The sequence below is a fragment of the Coenobita brevimanus genome, chromosome 103, assembly GCF_032717465.1.
Source record: "Coenobita brevimanus isolate Jiangsu-jjx chromosome 103, ASM3271746v2, whole genome shotgun sequence".
Taxonomy (NCBI): domain Eukaryota; kingdom Metazoa; phylum Arthropoda; class Malacostraca; order Decapoda; family Coenobitidae; genus Coenobita; species Coenobita brevimanus.
Genome location: NC_137056.1, coordinates 2,577,783 through 2,599,893, shown reverse-complemented (window position 1 = coordinate 2,599,893; position 22,111 = coordinate 2,577,783). Strand labels below are relative to the sequence as shown.

At 42.1% G+C, this 22,111-nt stretch overlaps 2 protein-coding genes across 2 annotated transcripts; one reads left to right on the top strand and one right to left on the bottom strand.

Annotated features, from left to right (window-relative positions):
* The first annotated feature begins 1,727 nt into the window (after positions 1–1,727).
* Positions 1,728–4,528, top strand: LOC145415598 (uncharacterized). Its single transcript, XM_080284822.1, has 2 exons — positions 1,728–1,779; positions 3,770–4,528. Exon 2 carries the CDS (start codon positions 3,779–3,781, stop codon positions 4,511–4,513), a length of 735 nt encoding a protein of 244 aa, XP_080140948.1. The 5' UTR covers positions 1,728–1,779; positions 3,770–3,778; the 3' UTR covers positions 4,514–4,528.
* Positions 4,529–13,622: 9,094 nt separating this feature from the next.
* LOC145415621 (uncharacterized) lies at positions 13,623–20,546 on the bottom strand. The gene is made up of 6 exons (XM_080284843.1): positions 20,495–20,546; positions 19,504–19,730; positions 18,236–18,371; positions 17,516–17,658; positions 16,908–17,130; positions 13,623–13,835 (listed from the first exon to the last, which is right to left on the bottom strand). The coding sequence occupies exons 1-6, from the start codon at positions 20,544–20,546 to the stop codon at positions 13,765–13,767; spliced, it is 852 nt and encodes a 283-aa protein (XP_080140969.1). The 3' UTR covers positions 13,623–13,764.
* Between the last annotated feature and the right edge of the window lie 1,565 nt (positions 20,547–22,111).

Sequence of the window (22,111 nt, the reverse complement as noted above, 5' to 3'; positions counted from 1 at the left end):
CTCGACTCCACACTCAGGCCACGTCCGTCACTTTCCCCCCTGACGCATCGTATCAACCAACATCATCATCAAATCATACGCAGGGAAACATACCAAGCCTATCTCAACTTAGGAATACTGTATTAGCTAGCAGAGGAAAGTGAGAAATATAAGAGGAGAAATAATAAGCAGAGAAACATGCCAAGCCTATCTCAGCTTAGGAATATTAGCTTGTTGAGGAAAGTGAGAAGTACAAGAGGAGATATACAGTATTAGGCGGAGAAACATACCAAGCCTAACTCAGCCTAGGAATATTAGCCAGCAGAGGAGAGAGATGCAGACGAGGACAAATATTTGTAAGAGGAACATATCAGGCCTACCTCAACTTAGGAATATCAGCCAGCAGTAGAAAGTGCGAAATACAAGAGAAGAAACATTTGGCTGAGAAACATACCAGGCCTATCTCAGCTATATACCCAGCAGAGAGTGGGAAATGCAAGAGGAGAAATATATGGTACGGTTACATACCATGCCTATCTCAGCTTAGGAATATTAGCCAGCAGAGGGGAGTGAGAAATGCAAGAGGAGACATATTAGGCAGAGAAACATACGGTACCAAGCCAAAATCAGCTCAGGATTATTAGCCAGCAGAGGAGAGTGAGAAGTACAAGAGGACAGTGAGAAGTACAGCTCCTTTATAAATACGGGCGTTGTTTACCGAGAGAGATTGCAGGGGCGTCGTTTACTGAGAGATAATGCAATCAGTCTGTTTAAGTGGTACGCAGCTCCTGGCACCATTTCAAACCTTTAGGGTTATCTCCGTTATCTCCATTCAGGTCCAGTACGTGGTTAGGCTACCGTATGTTTTTCTTCTTTTTTTGTTCTTGCCTCCTCTGGATGTATACTTGGCTTAGTGTGTGTGTGTGTGTGTGTGTGTGTGTGTGTGTGTGTGTGTGTGTGTGTGTGTGTGTGTGTGTGTGTGTGTGTGTGTGTGTGTGTGTGTGTGTGTGTGTGTGTGTGCGTGCATGAGAGAGATACCACACTCCACTTTACCTTGGGTTGCCATATCCAACACTCAAATATATATATATATATATATATATATATATATATATATATATATATATATATATATATATATAACATTCCCGAAGACATCCTGTCCCCACCCGACACACTCTGGCGATATGTAACCTTGAATCAGCGGTGATAATTAATTTTCATTAGTGTAATTAATGTAATTAATTACTGTAAAAAAATAAGAAAAAAACGGTATACAGTATTTCATTTACGGCCGTAATAGCATTATGAAAAAAATTATACTAATGCGCGTGGCTGATGAAGAAGGCATATCAGTACATGGCACTCCATGCTGGCCCCAAACCTGCCAAGCTGACAACACCGTACAGGCGACGCGTAACTTATCAGCTAACGAAAACTGAACCAAATCTGTACTGTTTCCACCTTCCCTTTCATGCAGCCTTTGTCTCGTCATTAGTTTCATGTTTGTGTGTGTGTGTGTGTGTGTGTGTGTGTGTGTGTGTGTGTGTGTGTGTGTGTGTGTGTGTGTGTGTGTGTGTGGAGAAAATGATGGAGGCTGAAATTCCGGACTTCTGATGAATTAAGAATTTAAACATTCCTTCCGGATGAAGATTTTGAGACCTAAATGGAGGACACATCCGTGAAAATACGTAAGTATGGCAACCCTAACTTTAGCCCACCCTGCAGTGCCTGCAACTGCACCCTCAGTCAGTGTCACTCCTCGACAGCGTTAACGTACGGAAGGTCGCTTTTGTTCTGGTAAGCATAAAGTCGCGATTTCGAAACCAAAAGAGCCTCATTCCAAGGATCCTATGGATAAAAACTGTGTGCTCGAAGATGAAGAAAAGTCCCCAAGCCCTTCACGAAAAAAAAAAAAAGTGCTATGGTCTTTTTACTCTAACTTGGCGTAATACTGCCACCTATCTACCTTGAAAGCCAAGTTGTAGCACCAGACATAAGCTAGAACACGATGCTAGTCAAGAAGAGGTGCTGTGGAAAGGACGCAGAGCTGTAATAGAGTGTTTGTCTGGCACAACTACGTGTAATAAGCTGCAAAGGGATGAATATCTGGGCCAAGTTAGTGTAAAAGGAGTATAGACAACATTCACTTCAGCAGGGAGGTCGTAAAGTATGGCAAATTATGGTACCCGTTCTCTCAGTCTGCAAGGCCCCTTCGTGCTTTGAAAACAATCCTTTCTCTATGGGGGCGGCAGGAAACAGTGTCGTTGTTCTAATTTCAGCTTCCTCTCTGGTATAAACGAAACCCTGTACCGCACGGAACTATTTTTTGCTATGCTGGAGCTGGTTTCTTTACGCTGGAACGGAAATTCTCTTGTTATATTCAATTATCACGCCAATTATTACCCTGTGTTCATGCTTATATGTTATCCGATTTAAGAGTACTACACAGGTCACCAGTTATAATTATCTGGCTATTTACGTCTTCATTTTCTGATATATACATTCTAGCCTAGGCTTTGCAAATGTGTCTCCAAGTTTGTTTCAGCCTACTCCTCAAAACTGCTCTTATTCCCATCTTTATAAACCTCAACTAATTCTGCTTCTAACCACTGGCGGATTTAGGAGGGAGTCCATTGGGGTCATGCCTCCCCCCCCCCCCCAGGATGTACGTTGGCGCCCCTCTGTAATTCCTTCCAGTTGTTTGCTGCGCCTCTTGTTCCTTTCAACTCCAAGGGCTATTGGCAAGAAGAAGCGTCGGGCACCTCACTCTCACCCAGATATACGGATACCGCACACAAAAAGTATCTTTTAATACATGTGTTTGTATGTATGTGGAAATGGGGACGATAGTGAATGTTTTCCTACAGAAAATATTCGCTGTACGTCTAGCCTAACCTTCCAAAAGTTACTCATAAGAATTAGATATATATGTAATTAGTGAAAATTTAAATAAACTGGCTACAAGCGGGCGCCCCTTTCTTGCTGCCCCCCCAAGAATAGCCGTCTATGGCGCCCCTTTCTTGCTTGCCTCCCCCCCCCCCCAGAATAGCCGTCTATGGAACCCATTTTTTGCTTGCCCCCCCCTCCAGAACAGCCGTCTATGGCGCCCCTTTCTTGCTTGCCCCCCTCCCCCAGAATAGCCCTCTAGATCCGCCTATGCTTCTAACTCTGTCATACCGGCATATAATCCATTTTTACTATATCACATCCTCCCTCAAACACACAACAAGCAAATTCAGTTAATTACCGGTACTTCTTCATCTGCTCACTCTGTAACTCACTGACACCTGTGAGTTGCATTACAGTTGACTTACAGCCTCTGAAGGTAACTAACATTAAATGACATACCGAACTTAGACTATATACCTACAGAGATCTAACAAACGCAAATAACACACCTGATGATCCCCTTGTGGCTATTAGTTACAGAGATCAACACTAATTATACGAACAGACGATAACAGGGCAAACTTCTTCACAGTTTTCTACAGTGCTTTAATCTGTAAGGGAAAAGCAACATAGTATGACGCTACTATAGCCTACTCTTGCTAACACACATTATTATCGAAAGAGGGTCCCCGTCCTTCCCTCTCCCCCATCGTAGCCTACTTCAATGCAGTGCACCGTTTTCCGACACTATTGACTATACCCGCTGTCATGCAACTTGGCTCTTCCGCCCCCTTCCTGAAGCCGTGGCTCCGCCCCCCTTCACCCATTATGGTCAGTGGGTGAGGAGGGGTGGGGTAGCTGCCTGGTGGTGGGTAACTAACATTATTTTCCTCCACAGATTCGAGAGATGATGGAGGTAGAAATTCTTGGGAGAAGCAAGGAAGGGAAGAAGCCTCAATTTACTCGCTGGAGACCCAAGAATCCATACTCTTTAAGTTACAACCCACCAGAATACAAGGAGCTGAATAAAATTATCAGGACTCTGCATTTCGAGGACTACAGGACTACAATGGAGAATCAGTGCCTGGTGTCAAGCACATCGTACCGTAACCTTGAGGGCTATTGGTTTGGTATCTGTGAGCCTGAGGATATGGACAAACACAACTGGTATGGAAATGTAAGCTTTGTGGTGAACTTCAAGGAATGTCTGAAAACCCTTGGGAGGACTTATGTCTACTTCAGGGACGTTATAGATTACAGACGTTTTAATGCCTGTAGGTTGATCATATCCACTAAGAAGCTAGACTTTCCCGAATATGATCCGACAACCAGAGGAGGACCCTGGTACACAGATAGTGAAGGCAAAGATTGGTACCTCAGCCAGTTCCGCAGACACGATGCGGTACAAAGCAGCGGTAAACAAGAGATTGAACTGTATCTCGCCATCTCCGAGGAAGAGGCCAAGAATATACTAGCTATCTCAACACCAAAGCCTGTCAACCATGAGGAGGCCAATGACACAGAGCCCACCAGATATCGCAAGTGCAGGAAATACAGGTCCGGCGAAAGTGGCTGGAGCAACTGCCCTTCGCCCTGGAATGCTGAGAAGACACTGAGGAAGATGCAGGAGCCACAGCTTTAGACTAACCACTTCACTTCCATGTTATTTGTTTACTTTATCCCTGCCACTTTACAAACGATTCTACTCACCTGAGGGGAGATTTCGGTGAGGCTAACCACTTCAATTGACACTTACAAACGACTCTTCAACTCCAGGGAGAATTGTCAGCGTAGAAGACTGCATCTAAACCCTTTCATTTCCAAGAAAGTCTCTCATTAGCTGCATAAAACCGTCCGTCGACAGTATGAAAAAAAAAAAAAAAAAAAATCCAATTCATTGTTGATACTGCTGCAACTCCGGACTCATCTGGTCGTGAATCCACACCGCCAAGCCCTCAGTTTTTAGGTCGCATTTATTTTAAGATTTGAAATTTCGTAACACCTCTTACCTTGCGATTTATTCTTCACAACACACCTAATTATCCTTTAGTGCGTTACTGATGCAAACATCGATATTAAAAGAAGGCAAAGAAGAGAAAAATCGAGGTATAATATGCAATATAAATCGCCAAAGGAAAGGTATTCAGAACTCTCCAAATGCACATAAAATCCACTTGATAATACAGGCCATCATTACCAGCTGGGAGGCCGTAGGATGTGGGTGTACTGCAATGGCCACGCACTTCCATCGCCCTAAACGCCGCAGACCTCACCCTTTTTTAACACACCTACGGCAGGAACCAGACTCGGTCGCCTTACAGGAGGTAGGCCTTCATGTGCCCCACCTGAGGTTACAGTGCTCTAGAACTTCGTATGATGACTCAGCAAATCTCATGGTTAATCAATGAAAATCTGTGACTTTTCATTCTCCATAAACACCATGAATTAGTACCGAAGTTCTAGAAAGCATTACACTTAGTATCAGTTACACATACAAACAGTTGCTATTCTTCAACTTGTCTTACATTTATTGGCAACACCCACTACGTTACTCAATACTACGGTATACATATTTAGCTTGTATATTTACATCTTAGCCTCAGCCTACGTCTTCCACAACCTAGCCATAGACGTTAACATATGTGCCACTCAATGTAAAGGAAAACACTAGTGTGAACCAGTGAAGGACTCGTATAAAGTAAATAAATAACCAAAAGCAGTGAAGCTGAGAGAGGGAGGGAGTGGTGTGGTGTTGGTGGGTGCTGGGGCCATCACACCGACCCCAAATCACCCACTGTTAAGGAGGTGCCACGTCATCATCTTTCAAACGCGGTGTGTCCAGGCATCTCGAAATGAACGGATGTTGAACCTGGCTCTCTTTTGTACTGTTTTTGTTTTTTGCTTGGAAGGAACGATTTTGCGGGCTCCTGGCCTTTGGTTCCTTCTTTCATGCATTAAAAAAAAAAATGCTGCTATGCTGTACTTCTATACTACTCTGATACTAGTAACTCTTGTATGCAATATATCTTATAAATTCATTAACATTTTATTGCACATACTATAGCCAATAGGCTATTTGCTTATGGGCGTGTGACTACACCCACATACTTATAACCACTGACTATCAAACTGTATTTGCTGAAGGAGGTGTGTGGCAAGACCCACCACCTTCTTTTGTTGTATAAATATTCTGTATACCTTTACAACAATAAATAATCGTTCAATTAATACAGGCCATCTACTATACTTCGTTTTCTTCAGTTCATTCTTTGGGTGTATCAGTTTTAATGCTAAAACATGATGACGAGACAGGGTGATGATGATGATGATGATGATGATGATGAAAATTAGGAATATAATTCTGAATGATATATAACTAAGATGATAGGCCTACTGATAATGGTGATTATGATGATGATTATAATGTTCTGAAGATAGTGATATAATTATGATGATGCTGATATTCACAATGATGATTTTTGTGATTCTGTTGCCATAGTTACAGAAATATATACTATACAAATTAAAAATCTGTTTAATTCCCCAATTATTTTCTCTATTATTACTAAGCTATTTCCTATTATTATTTTCTTATTCGCAATTTTTCCCATTTATTTTCCTATTATTCACAATTACTTCCCTATTATTCCCTTTTCTTTCCCTATTCCCTATTGTTTCCATAATATTCCCTATTATTTCCTACTATTTCCCACGGCAATTATTTCCGTTATTCCCTATTTCCTACTGTTTCCCCATTATTTTTCTATTATTTACCTACATTATTATTTCCCCTTTTACTAAATCTCACAGTAAACAAGCAGTTGTAACTTGAAAAAACTGTACTCCTTTCACATTAACTTGGCCCAGATTTCCTTACCTTTTTTTCAGTAGCAGAAGAAAATACTGTGGCTCTACATCCTTTTCCAAGGCACTTCTTCGTGACTAGCGCAATAAAACCTCGTTACAACTCAGCACTCGAGATGGCGAGATAGGACAGTTCTGGGCCAAGTCAGAGAGAAGAGGGTATGTCACTCAGGGCTAATTCAAAACCCTTCAGCCCGATGACGTGTTTCATTCAGCTAGTTCGATAACGCCTTCGCTAACCCCTTCAGTGCGAGGTTTTTTTTTAGTGGTAATAGTAGTTGTTATTGTTGATGTGGAGCTGGTGCTGGTGGCGCTACTCATTTATACGGTACCGTTTTAAAGATCGCAATTTTTTACATACCGGTACTATTGACCAGACAGCCAAATGTATTAAAAAATAAATAAATAACGCTGAAGACCATCAACACACCTACGGATAGTCGGATCCTTGAATTATTTAAGTTTACCATCTAAATTTCGTTCTCTCTCACAACAAAAGTCAAACAGAAAACGAATCTCTAGGATAACTATTTTATCCACTTAAGGCTATACTAATTCCTCTATTTTCACGGTACCGATCATATATTTACTCAGTTTTGGTACCTACTCCTTTATTAACTTCAGCGGTAACGTTTTCTTATTATTTCTACTTATTTTTTTAGTCAATAAGTCCTAGAGGAATAAGGAAATCCCAATATTAAGGTAACCCGACGTGAAAGGACCAAATGGACCAAACACATTAACTGGACCAGACTTAAAGCTGCAACGAGGACCTTAATTGGACTTAACTATCCTTGAATGGCCCTAACTGCTTTGACTGAACCAGAAAAAATATTATATATGAAGAGTTGGAAGGACATTAACATCCTAACGAAGCTCGCACAGACGAACAGATAAACCCGTACGTAAATAATAGGGTAGTGAACGTAAAGAGAGAGAGACTGTGTGTGTGTGTGTGTGTGTGTGTGTGTGTGTGTGTGCGCGCGCTCCATATTAATGAAAAAGGCACAACAAAACTGACAAAAAAGCATTATTAACTGCTACCACAAAACTATATATATATTTCTCACTTTACCTGTGTCCAAGAACGGCCTGGGATGCAAGCCTATGTTCCTTCCTTCATGTAGGTGCGTGAACGGCAGACAGGAGGGAGCCAGGCGTGTAGAAGGAACGTAAGCGCTTAAATGTGAGGGAAGAAAAATATCCTACGTTTCTCCGAGATGAAAAGTGGCCATGTTTTCTGGTTACGATTTTTGAACAGGTACGATGCTGATAGTTCTCATTTTTTTCGTATTTTCTCTTATAGTTTCGTTCGTGCCTGAAGTTACTACAGTATTTTCACGTTAATTCTACCAATTTCGTATTTTTTCTTATTCTTTCGTCCCTGAAGTTACTGAAGTTCACTCATTTTCGTATTTTCACATAGTTTCGTTCTTGCCTGATTACTGTACTCTTCACGTTCACTCATTTCCGTATTTTCTAATATGGTTTCGTTCTACTATACTTTTCTCACGTTAACTCGTCGTAACTACGTGAATAATATCTTTTCTAGTTACGAATATTGGTTTTAGTAACTTACAGAGCGTTGCAACTTAACGTCAGCTCACTTTGTTTTAATAATGAACATGAATAGTTTTTACTGTTTTTGCTTTGTTCTTCTTACGTTACTTGCACAACTGTTTGGGTGTTAGTTTTCGTCAGCTAAATGTTACTACCTCAATTTTCTTCTTGGGAACGGTATATGTGTCTCTATCAACTTATATCTTTTATTTAATTTTAAGTTTGAAAATTTTGGCTAATCCAAAATTTCCAAAGGCTTTCAGTGGTACGTGAGCAGATTACGTATGCAGCCTAATATACATGTCAATTTTTATTATTATTTTTTTTTATTTACGATTAGCACTGGTTGAGGCCTCAGTTTAGGTTTTAAAATATGTGTCAGTTTTCGGTAAATGGCTGCACAGAAAGCAATACATAGCTTGTCAAATACATAAATACTGTTACTACACTCCTGTTCTTGGGATTAATACATTCGCGGAGAAAAACAGGATTCGGCACTTTACGCCTGAAGGTCCAATTCACCCAGGGTTTTCATGTAGATGCCATTGTTTTTCAGCTTTAAATTATCTGGTTAAGGATGTCATTCAAAGCAAGAAACGGAGAAATACTGCTAAGATGACGATGATGATGTAAACACTCAGAGCTGATGTTTTTTTCCATGGCCCCATTACCCAGTTCGCGACCATCTTTAAAGTTTCGGTTATTTCTCACTTTTCTGCTAATAAATCTTGATAATGAGACCTTCGTAACGATAACCAAACGTCCTGAGGCTGCATACAATTTTCGTCGTCTTTTTAGAATACACAATAACACGGAAACACCAGCACGGAATAAGCACTAAGTCAAACAACCCTCCCCTTCCGAAGTTACGCAAGCACTGAGGTTACAGGCTTTTAAATCGATTGTTTACTAGGGCTGGTGACGAGAACAAGTGATTGATGCTGCAGAATTTTGCAGTTTTCGGCGTCTTTTTGAGAAACTATTGGAAAACAAGCACAACCAAATATCATAGACGTAATTTTCACATCGTCATCTCACTTCTGTTTATGCATTTATTAATTTGTTTTCTATCCTGAGGCAGTGTCGTAGCGAGAAGCCATTACGCGAAGTACTAGAGCTGAGGACGAGAGCGATTGTCTGAGCTATGTCCATTTAACTTCTATCAATGAATTTCGTCAGTAACCAACACCTGCAGCTAACTTTACTCACTCTACTACAACAGCAACAACAACAGGTGAATTAACGACACAGACAATGTAAATAAACACCCGTGAGACGCTTAGGAACCTCTTTCAAACGAAGCTGACTCGCTAGCACGCACAACGCTCGAAACACACACTCGCACGGTCTGAAAGTCACGTACACGCTAATCTGTACTGGGACTACAAGAAATACGCGATAAAGTAACATTATTTCTCAGTGACTACAAGAGATTACTATTTATAACGTGAATGAACTAACTCGCCTAAAATGAGACACTTTAGAAAACGGGTGAAACTTCCGCTTTGCAGGTAACACTATTGTCACAGGTAATGGAGTGACGTTTGTTTTTATAATGTTAGGTCTTACATTCCATTCCTTACATTACCCAGCTTTTTATTATTATTATTATTATTATTATGCTAACCCTATTTCTCACTACAGACTCTTAAAACGGTACGAGAGAGAACACAGAAGTAAAATCATTGAAACAAAAAAAAAACCAGCGAAAATGGGGTACCTCCAATCGCTCCTCAGGGGCGAGATATGGGTTACACACCTTTAAAAGTTGGACTTGGTAGCCTAGCCCCGGGCCCCTACCCTTCTGATGGGATAATAAAAGGATGGAGTAGAATATAAAAGAATATTACTGTACTCAATAAATTTTTGTTTTCCTTCTGTTGTAAAAAAAAATATATATATATTGGACGTCATGCATCACTACAGTATGACTCAAAGATACAAAATCTAATTGTAGTGCATTAATTTACAGTTAGGCACAAGAGTTTGCCGACTATTCCACCAGCTCTATAATCCTTTCACCTCAACCTGGCTGAGATGTGTCTTTGTGTACCTTATTTCACGTAGCTCAGTGGCAGAAAAAAGTTGCTACTGCTCTTCAGTCCATTTCCAAAGCACTTCTTCGTGATTAGCACCATGTTTATGTTTATTTCTTCTCACAACTCAATATTCAAGATGGAGAGATGGCAATTTTAAGCCAGGATAAAATGAAAACAGTATGGTTCACAAGTAAAACGTGAAATGTCCGTCACTTTCCTCTCTGACGTACTGTACAGGGGGACTCAAAAATAAGAGGGAATTGTGTGACTCAAAAATAACCCGGTACCACTTTTTTTTTCAGCCTGTATCAAAGGTAATCTACTAGCCTGCTACTACTACTACTACTACTACTACTGCTACTTGGGTAGAGAAACACGCCTAACCACTCTCAGCTTAGGAATATCAGATAGAGTAGTAGTAGTAGTAGTAGTAGTAGCAGCAGCAACCCCAGCTCATCTGAAACGTGAACCCGGTGGACTGCAGGCTTAAGTTCCTTCTTCGGTCCACCATCTTCGCTTCGGGGGGTAGGGAAGTAGTTGAGGAACGTTTGTATAACCGGGTAGCTGAGCCACCAGGAGATATCAGTGCCACCACCTGAAGGCGTCCCTCTGCGGTACCACGGTTGGGTTTACTACTACCACTACTACTACAAATAATAATAATACCATTATCGACATAGTTCCCTCAGTAAAACATAAAAAAGGCTACTGATATGGGAGAATAAATCGTTGAGGAGATGGCGTTACGCAAATCTACGCCCCGAGTAAACTGTACGGGTTTATTCCACCTAAGATCAGACGATTTCATTCAGCTGTGAGTGAAATAAAGGGAAATAAAACGAAGTATAATGAAGAATTTATTGTGTATTGGGTATGATGCAGCCTGATCACACACACACACACACACACACACACAAAACCTCTACAATTATCCCTTAACTTCATTCTGTTGGCGATTTATACAAACCAGGTAGGTATTAAAAACCTATAGGTATTATGAAAGAGAATATTGCCCCGCTCATGGTCGGCACAACTCTCTCTCTCTCTCCCAAGGCCTAACAACGGAATACAATGCAAGTTATCATTGGCCTCTCTCTCTCTCTCTCTCTCTCTCTCTCTCTCTCTCTCACACACACACACACACACACACACACTTAAAGAAATGTGTGAAAGTCAAGAATCTATTTACAAAATCTTGAAGACAATTTTAATATTACATTGTCAAAGCTGTTATTTTTCCTTATTTTTTCAGCATAGAGATTTAGCTGAGTGAGTCATAGGAGCCCAAGTCATCATCATCATCATCATCATCATCATCACTTCTTCTTCTTCTTCCACCCCTCCTCCTTTTTTTCTTCTTCTCCATCAACATCATCAGTATTATCTCATCATCACCACCACCATATCCGTCATCATAATCATCACCATCTCAGTCATCATCATCATCATCATTATCATGCTTATCACCAGAACCTCTCCCACTCACTCATCATCCCAGCTCCCGGAATCCGAACTCCATTATTATTATTAGATATATTTTAGGTCCATTTATTTCGACTCAGGCTGTCTAGAATCCATTATTTATTTATTTATTTATATGGCACAAGTTTTCCTAAATATTATTACTGAAAACGCTGTCGTTACCCCTCGCACCGTCGGGGAGAGAGAGAGAGAGAGAGAGAGAGAGAGAGAGAGAGAGAGAGAGAGAGAGGCGCTTTTATTTATTTCCAAGGCGTGTTTATACCCTCTCTCTGGATACTGCTATTTTTTTTTTTTATTAGAAGGAAGTTCAAATACACATTGTCTTTTTTCTCCTCTCTCTCTCTCTCTCTCTCTCTCTCTCTCTCTCTCTCTCTCTCTCTCAACTATTTTTTTTGAAAGGCCAGTTTTGCAGGCTCATAATATTTTTTTTTTCTTTCTAATAAATCTACATAAAGATAACATTGATTTTCCATGTACTGAAGTGGATGGGTTAAGTCATTCGTGGTTTTTGTAATTTCGGGTTTCTTTGTGTAGGTGCGTTTGCGATTTCAGTCTATTTTTCTCGGTTTCACTTGTTTTTTTGGCGATGATGTACTGTATTTTCTGATCTGGTTTTGGTTTTATGCTGACAATTTCCTGATGTCTGTTCGGTAACTGATACACAAGTGATAATCTTCAGTGAGAAACGTGTATTTGACCGTATAGGTATGTATGACGGTATTCAGTAACTCACAGTATCTGATAATTATTGATGGTATTATTTAACAGCAGAAAAATTACATAAGATAGTGAGCACAGGGCTGAAGGAAGAGGACACTGGTAGAAGACTGAGAAACACAAATCACACAATCTTATCCACTACAGCATCAGCACAGTTGTTTATCGTTTGTCTTCTAGTTTCCTCTGAAATTCACCTCTTCATTGTTCGCTCATTTCGCCATCACCTCTTGGCTCTTGAGTCTGTAGTAGGCGGCACAAATTTCGCGGTACTGTCCTTGTCTTCGTCACGGTATATCAGTTTTCTCAGTATTTTCACAGTAGTTTTCCCATAATGTTTCATGGTACCCTCTGCCTATGAACTTTCACTTCCCCATCTCCCTCTCCAGACTGTGATTGAGGAGGGAGAGGGGATCCGAAGGAGAAAGAGGTGCCTCACAGGAACTCCATCAGCACCCCGTCAGATGGTAGACAAGTAGACTTCAGGAGTATGTGTGGTCAGGGGCACGGGATCATCTGGTATTCCGTCTACTTCACTTTCAGAGCATATCTGTCACTTCCCTTTAGCACATCACATCAGAGAGAATCACCTATGGCCAGAGAAATACACCAAACCTCTCTTAGCTTAGAAATATTAGCCAACAGAGGGAAGTGAGAGGCAGAGGAGGTGAAATTCAGGTGGGCGTCTGTTCCTGTGAAGCTGTGTGTGAGAGAAGAAGACGCACAGGAGCTACATCTGTTCCTGAGCACTAACAGACACAGCCCCGTAGAGCTGGCATCACGTGGGAGGGTTACTGCATGACCAGAGAGGGTGTCCGTAACTCCACTACCCCCTACAATAAAGTGATGTCTTGTACAGTACATTCTTGCTACTACCAGACCACTTCATTTAGCCGGGAGAGACCTTTCAAACGAGGTGTATTACATGAACCCTAATAAAAATACCTTCCCTACTCGTGTTGAACAAAGTCAATGAATATAATCTTCTGGTAGTAACAAGAATAAAAATAGTCATGTCCTCAAACTGAAGGGGTTAACAATGGCAGATCTCCGAAACTCGTACCAGGTGACCCCATTACACTGAAGCATAACAACCCTTTTCGTCCCGAGGTGAAGAAGAAGCATACAACGTGAATACTGAAGGGTTCTAAACTTGGCCAGCTGGATTTTCAGACGCCTCAGCTCACTTCACCACTGGCCTACTCGCAAGCTGTGGATTCGGAGGGCCGTGCTAGGGGACTTGCCTGGCGACGAGGAGGAAGGCTAAACTCAAGATGGTCCATGCAGTCGACAGCTGGCAGCCTGTGGGAGGAGGGGGGAAGCTTAGATTGTGATGGTTTGGTCGTAATTACAGTATATGTTTCGACAGATCCAACCCCTTCTGGTCGGGAATTATACTTACTTAATGCAGGTAGTTTGTATAGTGCTCTTTAAAATCTTTATCAAAGGTGTATATCTAAACTTCCCACTCATCAGGATGCAAGAAAAACATCACTGCAACAGACCTGGTGTTTTAAATCAACAGTTCCTTCAAACTGTCTCAATGTCTCACCAGAACCCTCCATACCGTAATACTCAAGAGGGTTCCAATATCGCCTCACGTTCGGAAACCCAGATGTGTATACTGAAGGCTTACTGATCGTGACTGTATGTGCGTGTGCCTTCTCCGTTGATCTGTCTTGGCTTCCTGCAGTCTCCTTAGGGCTGTTTATCCCTCCAGTGTCACCTGTCCTCCCCTCCATCCCCTCCCCCTTACCTGGCACCCTTCGATCCTCCCTCCCTCCCCTCCCCTTCACCTGGCAACCTCCAACCCTCCCTCCCTTCCCCTCCCCTTTACCTGGCACCCTTCAATCCTCTCTCCCTTCCCCTCCCCTTCACCTGGCAACCTCCAACCCTCCCTCCCTTCCCCTCCCCTTTACCTGGCACCCTTCAATCCTCCCTCCCCTCCCCTCCCCTTCACCTGGCACCCTTCAAACCTCCCTTCCTTCCCCTCCCCTTCACCTGCGCATCTCATACTACTGCTCTCTCCTTCACGACTCATTAACTTACCTTATCGCTGAACATCCTTCCATCACCTAACCTTCCTTCCTTTCCCTTCCCTAACCCTTCCACACCTCTTACCCTATCTTCCTCCACCTGCTCTTCCTTCTTTCGTCCTTCCTCCTCCTCCCCTCCACCATCCACCTCACCTACCCTCTTATATTTTGAGTGGTTATTTTCAGCTCTATTAAATAAAGTTACGTTATATTTACCAAAGTTAGGATACATCAGGTTAGATCAATGAGGTTAGATTAAGTTAGGATTTAGGTTAGGTAAGTTAGAATTTAGATTAGATTAAGTTAGAATTTAGGCTAGCTTAAGTTAGGATTTAGGACAGACTAAGTTAGGAATTAGGGTAAGTTAGGAGTTAAGTTAGATTATGTTAGGATTTAGGGTAAGTTAGGATTTAGGTTAGGTTAAGTTAGGCTTCATTAGCGTATATGATGCTCAGTTGTGCAGTGATACAAGGCCTGCACAGTACCATGGTCACGTGACACCAAAATAGCTGAGCAGTATCGTTTGACCTACTGTACAATACGTTCCTTATCTCTCTCTCTCTCTCTCTCTCTCTCTCTCTCTCTCTCTCTCTCTCTCTCTCTCTCTCTCACACACACACACACACACACACAAACCCCCTCTCTCGTCATCTAGCCACCTGTGACTCTCACCAGGTGTGTTTGCGACAGGTAAGCCTATTAGCCAGGTGTGTGTGTGTGTGTGTGTGTGTGTGTGTGTGTGTGTGTGTGTGTGTGTGTGTGTGTGTGTGTGTGTGTGTGTGTGTGTGTGTGTGTGTGTGTGTGTGTGTGTGTGTGTGTGTGTGTGTGTGTGATCTGTTTTACTGGTCAGTATGTTTGTGGCTACTCCAGTTTGTTATTTTCTTGCTTTATTTGTTTTTCCGTGATTATTTTTTTTGTATTTAACTTTGGAGGTCGGGGAGGTATGGCCAAAAATCCAGAAATCCTAGTATAATGTGAGGAATAAATCGCCAGGGAAGAGGTGTTACGAACTTCTAATCCCAGACCAAGGATGTTAGTTTCTTTTGAGGCACATAGATTTCTTTTTTCTTTCTTTCTTTCTTATTTCCTTTTTTTTTTTTTTGCCGATGAACAAAAGGAAGGCAAAATAAAAAATAAAAATAAAAATCGCGCACATGATTACAAGTATCCTCTATTAAAAAAACAAAAAAATCTGTAACAAGTGGATTTGAACTGCCGTAAGTTGAAGTTTGGGGGGGAAACTAATCTAAGGAGGCGAGTTCCAAAAAGAAGAAGTTCGGGGAGTAAATGATTTCTGATAAGCACCCGTTTCTGTACTTGTTTTCGGATTTGGAAAGATGTTCTAAGTGACCTGAGATCAGAGTTTAACGAGCTGATTAAATTGCATGAGAGAGAAGGTGTGTTGCGAGATTTTCAAAGCCAATGCGAAATTACGATCCACTACACTTTTAAAAACTTTTCCTTGGCCTATAATCTCCATCTCCCCATCTTGACGGCTGAGTTAAAATAGTAACATTAGAATATGATGCTAGTCATGAAGAAGTGCTATGGAATGGATGTAGAGCCATAGCATTATCTTCTTCTGCCACTGAATTACGTGAAACAAGTTGCAAGAGGACGAAAATCTGGGCCAAGTTAAGGTGAGAAGACTATACTTGTAGGAGTGTACTGATGGCTAGACGCTGTACTGGACGCGGCCCTTGGTGACTTAATTCTATAGTGTGATGTGCAGAGTAAATCAGCAAAAAGTAATTAAGAGGCGCCAAAATATTTCTGATGCCGCTGAGAGATACAGACCGCCACTACCCGCAGAAGCGTATTGGTGTTTAAACGCCGCCCTAGACGCGGGTTTAGGTAGATATTTTTAGCAACTCTGTGTAATGCGTAGAATAAACCAGCAAAGAATAAATAAGAGACGCGACAATACTTCTGAATTCTGATGCCGCTGAGAAAAACGGACCACCACTGCCAGCAGATGCATATTTGTAATTAAACACTGCCCTAGACGCGGGTTTAGGTTGATGATATTAGCGACTCCAGAACATAGTGTGATCTGTAAAATAAACAATGAAGTCAAGAACACGCATTACAGTCTCCAAAAATCATCACTTTATTTTAACTTGGCCCATATTTTCGTCCTTTTGCAGCTTATTTCACGGAGCTCTGTTGCGGAAGAAGACAATGCTGTGGCTCCAAATCCTTTCCATAGCACTTCTTTCGTGACTAGCACCATTTTCTAGCATTAATCCACTGCTACATCTCAGCATTCAAGATGGAGAGATGGCACTTTTAGGCCAAGTTAGAGAGGAAAGAGTATAATAAGGGTAAGGACAACCACCTGCTGAGGCGTATTGATGGTTATACGCCGCGCTAGACGCAGGGTTTAGGTAGATGTCCTTGGTGGCGGAGGAGGCGTGACCAGAGACCATGGCATTACAGGTCACACGGGCCAGGTTGTTGGAGAAGTAAGTCGGGGCGTCCCAGGTCAGGCTCAAGGTCGAGGTCACACGGCCGTTGTGGTCCTCATAGTCGGGAACCTGCTTGACCTCGCTGGCACGCACCTGAGGACAAACACAGGGATTTAGGAGTCACACTGGAGGCTGTTAGGGGTCATGTATAGGTGTCAGGGATCACTCTATTGGGTATTATAGGTCAACTAGGTCATATGTGGGTGCTAACAGTCATACGTAGGTGCTAATGATCAAACTGGACTCGCAAAAAGGTGTTTCAGTTTAAGGTATGACATTCTTAACGGTCAGAGGTCAAAATGAGGTCCTTTGAAGAGGTTACAAGTCAAAAAAAGGTCGCTTTGTGTCATTGGTCAAGAAGAAGAAGATGAAGAAGAAGAAGAAGAGGAGGAGAAGGAGGAGGATGCGGAAGAGGAGGAGGAAGGGGAGGAGGAGAAGATGAAAAAAAGAAACTTGTCCACCTGCCACTATCCCTCACCGGAGTGCCATTGATGTCCCAAGAGAGTACTGCTCGTGGTTTGGCCCCCGTGGCGGTGCAGTTCAGGTGGATCCGCTCCCCAACGTGGTACACCGGCGGGTCACGGATCACTCGTGACCTGATCTCCACGCTCGAGGGCGGCACTGGCGAGGGAGGAGAGGTTAGGATGCTTAGATGAGCCCGCGTTCCTTAGCCAGACCAAGGCATCTCAGCTCCACCCGCGCGAAACCCACACGAAGAAAAAGGTACTCTGGTCTTCATAATTTTAGAACATGTATTGGCAGTGAGATATCAAAGCTTTAAAAAACACAGGTGTATGGATCAACTTTGGACTGAAAAATTAACCTGCCTAAAAAACAAACAGGTGAAAACACAACTCTATCTATTTATCTGTCTGCATATCTATCTATCTGTCAGTCCTTTCATCCTTCCATCCACCCATCCATACATCCATACATCCACCCATCCATCCATACATACGTACATACATACAGCCACCCATCCATCAGTCAGTCAACAAGACACTCAGTCAGTCTAATCTTTCTTTCTATCTATCTATCTATCTCTCTATTTATCTATCTATCTATCTATCTCTTACCTACAACCTGCATGGGTTTGGTGGCCACGGCGGTGCGGAAGGAAGGTCCCACAGTCTATCTATCTATCTATCTACCTACCTACCTATCTATCTACCTGTCTATCTATCTATCAATCTCTTACCTACAACCTGCATGGGTTTGGTGGCCACGGCGGTGCGGAAGGAAGGACCCTCGCCCATCACCTCACACTTGAACACACCTGACGTCTCCTCAGATACATTCCTTAGCACCACAGACTCCTCCGTGGACTGCTCCGTCTGTTAGAGAGAGAGAGAGAGAGAGAGAGAGAGAGAGAGAGAGAGAGAGAGTCCTTAGGCCGTATTCTAGTTGGAGTAGGAAGCTTATTAACACCTTTTCCTTACCGATTTATTTTTCATTCTTCTCCGTTCCTATATTCTTGTGTGCTATTCATGCAGTTTGCGTCGATATTAAAAAGATATAAGAACGAAGAAAAGGGGGAATATTAATGGGTAGTCTAAAATAAATCGCTAAGGAAGAGGTGCTAGGAAACCTCCTTATAAGACGACAATAGAGCTCCTTATGGCCTCGTTTCCTCGATAGGTGTAAAATTTAGCCCTTCTTCTTCCTTTCTTAACATCCATCTTCCCTCTGTCTTAAGAATTATACTTCTAAATCAACAGAAATGCGTAAGATCTGCACTGGTTTCCTTGTAGAGGCAAAACTATACTCCTTTTGCTCTAACCTGTTCTAAAATTACCATCTCTCCATTTGCAATACTGACCCACTGCAAGAGATTAGCACCAGAATATGATACGAGTCACGAAAAAGTGCTATGGAAGAGATGCACAATCGTAGTATTGTCTAATTCTTCACCTGAGCTACGAAAAATACGCTGCGAAAGAAAATAAGATGCGGAAGGAAATAAGCTGCGAAAGGAAATAAGCCGCGAAAGGAAATAAGCTGCGAAAGGAAATAAGCTGCGAAAGGAAATAAGCTGCGAAAGAAAATAAGCTGCGAAAGAAAATAAGCTGGGAAGAAGAGCTGCGGAAGGAAATATGCTGCGACAGACAATAAGCTGCGAAAGGAAATAAACTGCGGAAGAAAATAAGCTGCAAGAGGACGACGATCTCCACCAAGCTGAATGCATCTTAGGCGACAGGAAATAATCAAAGCATTATTATTATTACTTCCTGTTCCTACTTTAACCTTTATTTTCTTTCTTCAATTTCTTCATCCCCTTCTTCCTAACCTCAGTGTGTATGCCTCTGAAGGTGAAGGCGTCCTTGGGGTCTGTGTAGGTGCTCCAGTATGTATAGAATTGATCCTAAATATCCTTCATCTTCCTACCTCATATCCTTCAATTCCAGTCTCATTCCTCCCTCCTACCTCACATCCTTCTGTTCCTACCTCACTCCTCCTTCCTCCTACCTTTACGTGGATGCCCCTGAAGGTGTACGCATGCTTGGGGTCTGCACTGGTGCCCTTGTAGGTGTAGAACTGGTCCTTGCCCCTCCACCAGTTCACGGTGTAGAGGCGATGGTTGTGACCCCGGAGGTGGAAGCGACAGGTGAGGGCCACATCCTGACCTGCTCTTGGGGACTCAGGTACAAGCAGCTCCTCGATCTCCACGGTTTTCTGACTGTATCCGGCCACTCCTGGAAGTTGAGGAAGACGTAAATTTATCTACCTATCTGTGTACCTATCTATTGGTCTACCTGTTTATCTATCTGTGAGGGCCGAGTCATAACGAGTTCTTAGTGATTCGGGGATTACTCCTTGATCTCCACTCTCTCTCTCTCTCTCTCTCCCTCTCTCTCTCCCTCTCTCTCTCTCTCTTATCGTATCCGGCCTCTCCTGTAGGATGCAAAGGAATTATCTGACTATTCTATTTATCTAGCCTGTATGTTTACTTATCTATCTATCTATCTAGACATCTATCAATCTATCTGACTGTGAGGGCCACGTCTTGACCTCACGGTAATTCGGGTACCACTAACTCCCCTATCTCCACCATCTTTGACCCCACTCCTTCAGGATACCAAGATCAGTAGTCCTAAATAAGTATAATTTTTCCTTAACTGGTCTCTGTGTGTTGTAAAAGCATTATGTTAAGAAGGGGTGCATTTATCATCTTCAGTTTCAGTAATAATATTCTACTTTATCACCCAATCCTTTACTGGCCCATAGAGGGGATACTGGGGTGTGATGTGCAACGTAAATCGCTAGGGAAGAAGTGTTACGGATCTCCAAGGCCCACAAGAGGACACTTAATGGGAGACTTAAGAAGAAGAGGAAGAGGAAGAGGAAGAGGAAGAGGAAGAGGAAGAGGAAGGGGAAGAGGAAGAGGATGAGGAAGGGGAAGGGGAAGAGGAAGAGGAAGGGGAAGAGGAAGAGGAAGAGGAAGAGGACTGCTGCTTACCTCTATAACAGCAGACTAGAGCTGCCAACTTGATTAAGACTTGCACCAACATCGTCTCGTCTCGCTGTCCTGTTCCCTACCTGTAATTAAGAGAGTTTACGTCAATAACACAGGTAAAGGGAAAGGTAATCTCATTAATACAGTCACTCTTGCCACACACACACATATGCAGTAATATGACACGCAACATTTTCACAACACATTTCGGCTAATAACAAACATATCCCAATAATCCACATACACCCTTCAACCTCTCTGTATGAATAATAATAATAATAATAATAATAATAATAATAATAATAATAATAATAATGATAATAATAATAATAATAATAATAATAATAATAATGATAATAATAATAATAATAATCTATCTATCTATCTAGAGCCCGACGCCCTAATCCCGCAAAGGGTGGCCGCAGACAAAACGCCTCCAAGTCGCTCTGTCACCCACCATTTGACTACCCTCCCCCAACTCACCCCCTCCCTCATATACCTCTCAACTCCATCCCTCCACCTCATCCTCGGTCTACCTCTCCCTCTCCCTCCCTCCACCTCACCTACATACACCCTCTTAGTCAGTCTTTCATTCTCCATTCTTTCCACATGTCCAAACCACCTCAGTGTATTTCTCCTAATCTTTTCAACCACATCCACATCTACCCCACAACGTTCCTTCACTTCTTCATTCGTCAACCTGTCCCTCCACGTCACTCCACATGCTCCTCTCAAGTAATAATAATAATAATAATAATAAAAATGACGAATATAAAGTCACCACCAACACCATCATCATCATCATCATCATCATCATCATCATCATCATCATCACTATAAAGTCACCATTTCCAGCAATCTCATTCATAATTCTGTCTTGCCCTCCTGAGCCCAGCATGATAGCAATCAGACATTAATATCCTCACCACAGATGCCTTAATGACCCACGCTCCATTATCCAAGCATTTAGGGGAATCGAACCTCTCCCCGTGAAGATTAGCCTATGTATAATCAATCATGGAATTTTTGAACACCTGTCACTAAAGTCTTCTTGTTTTTGGTGTTCAGTTTTGCTTGTTTCTGCTTTTGCTTTCACTCATACGGCTTTCAAACACATCTTCGTCATTGTTATTATTATTATTATTATTATTATTATTGTTATTATTATTATCGTTATCATCATCGTTATTATTATCATCATCATCATCATTATCATCTCTCCTATGCTTATGCATGCTATTGCTTACTTATATATCTTTCTTCACTCAAATCAGACACTTTACAGTCAATTAGCCATCATCATCATCATCATTATCATCATCATCATCATCATTTTCTCACCTGTGGATGAGGTTAATTAGGTTTCAGAGAACAAGAAAAAAGAATTTATAGGAGAAATTCACCAAAAGATCTCCCAGTTAAATGATCCACACTCTCAATCACCCAGAGAGAGAGAGAGAGAGAGAGAGAGAGAGAGAGAGAGACAGACAGACAGAGACAGAGACAGACAGACAGACAGACAGAGGAAAAATCACACCCACTCCACCCCCCACCACCACACCAATCCACCTACACCACCCACACCAGCCCATCATACCAGGCGATCCAAATATCTTACAT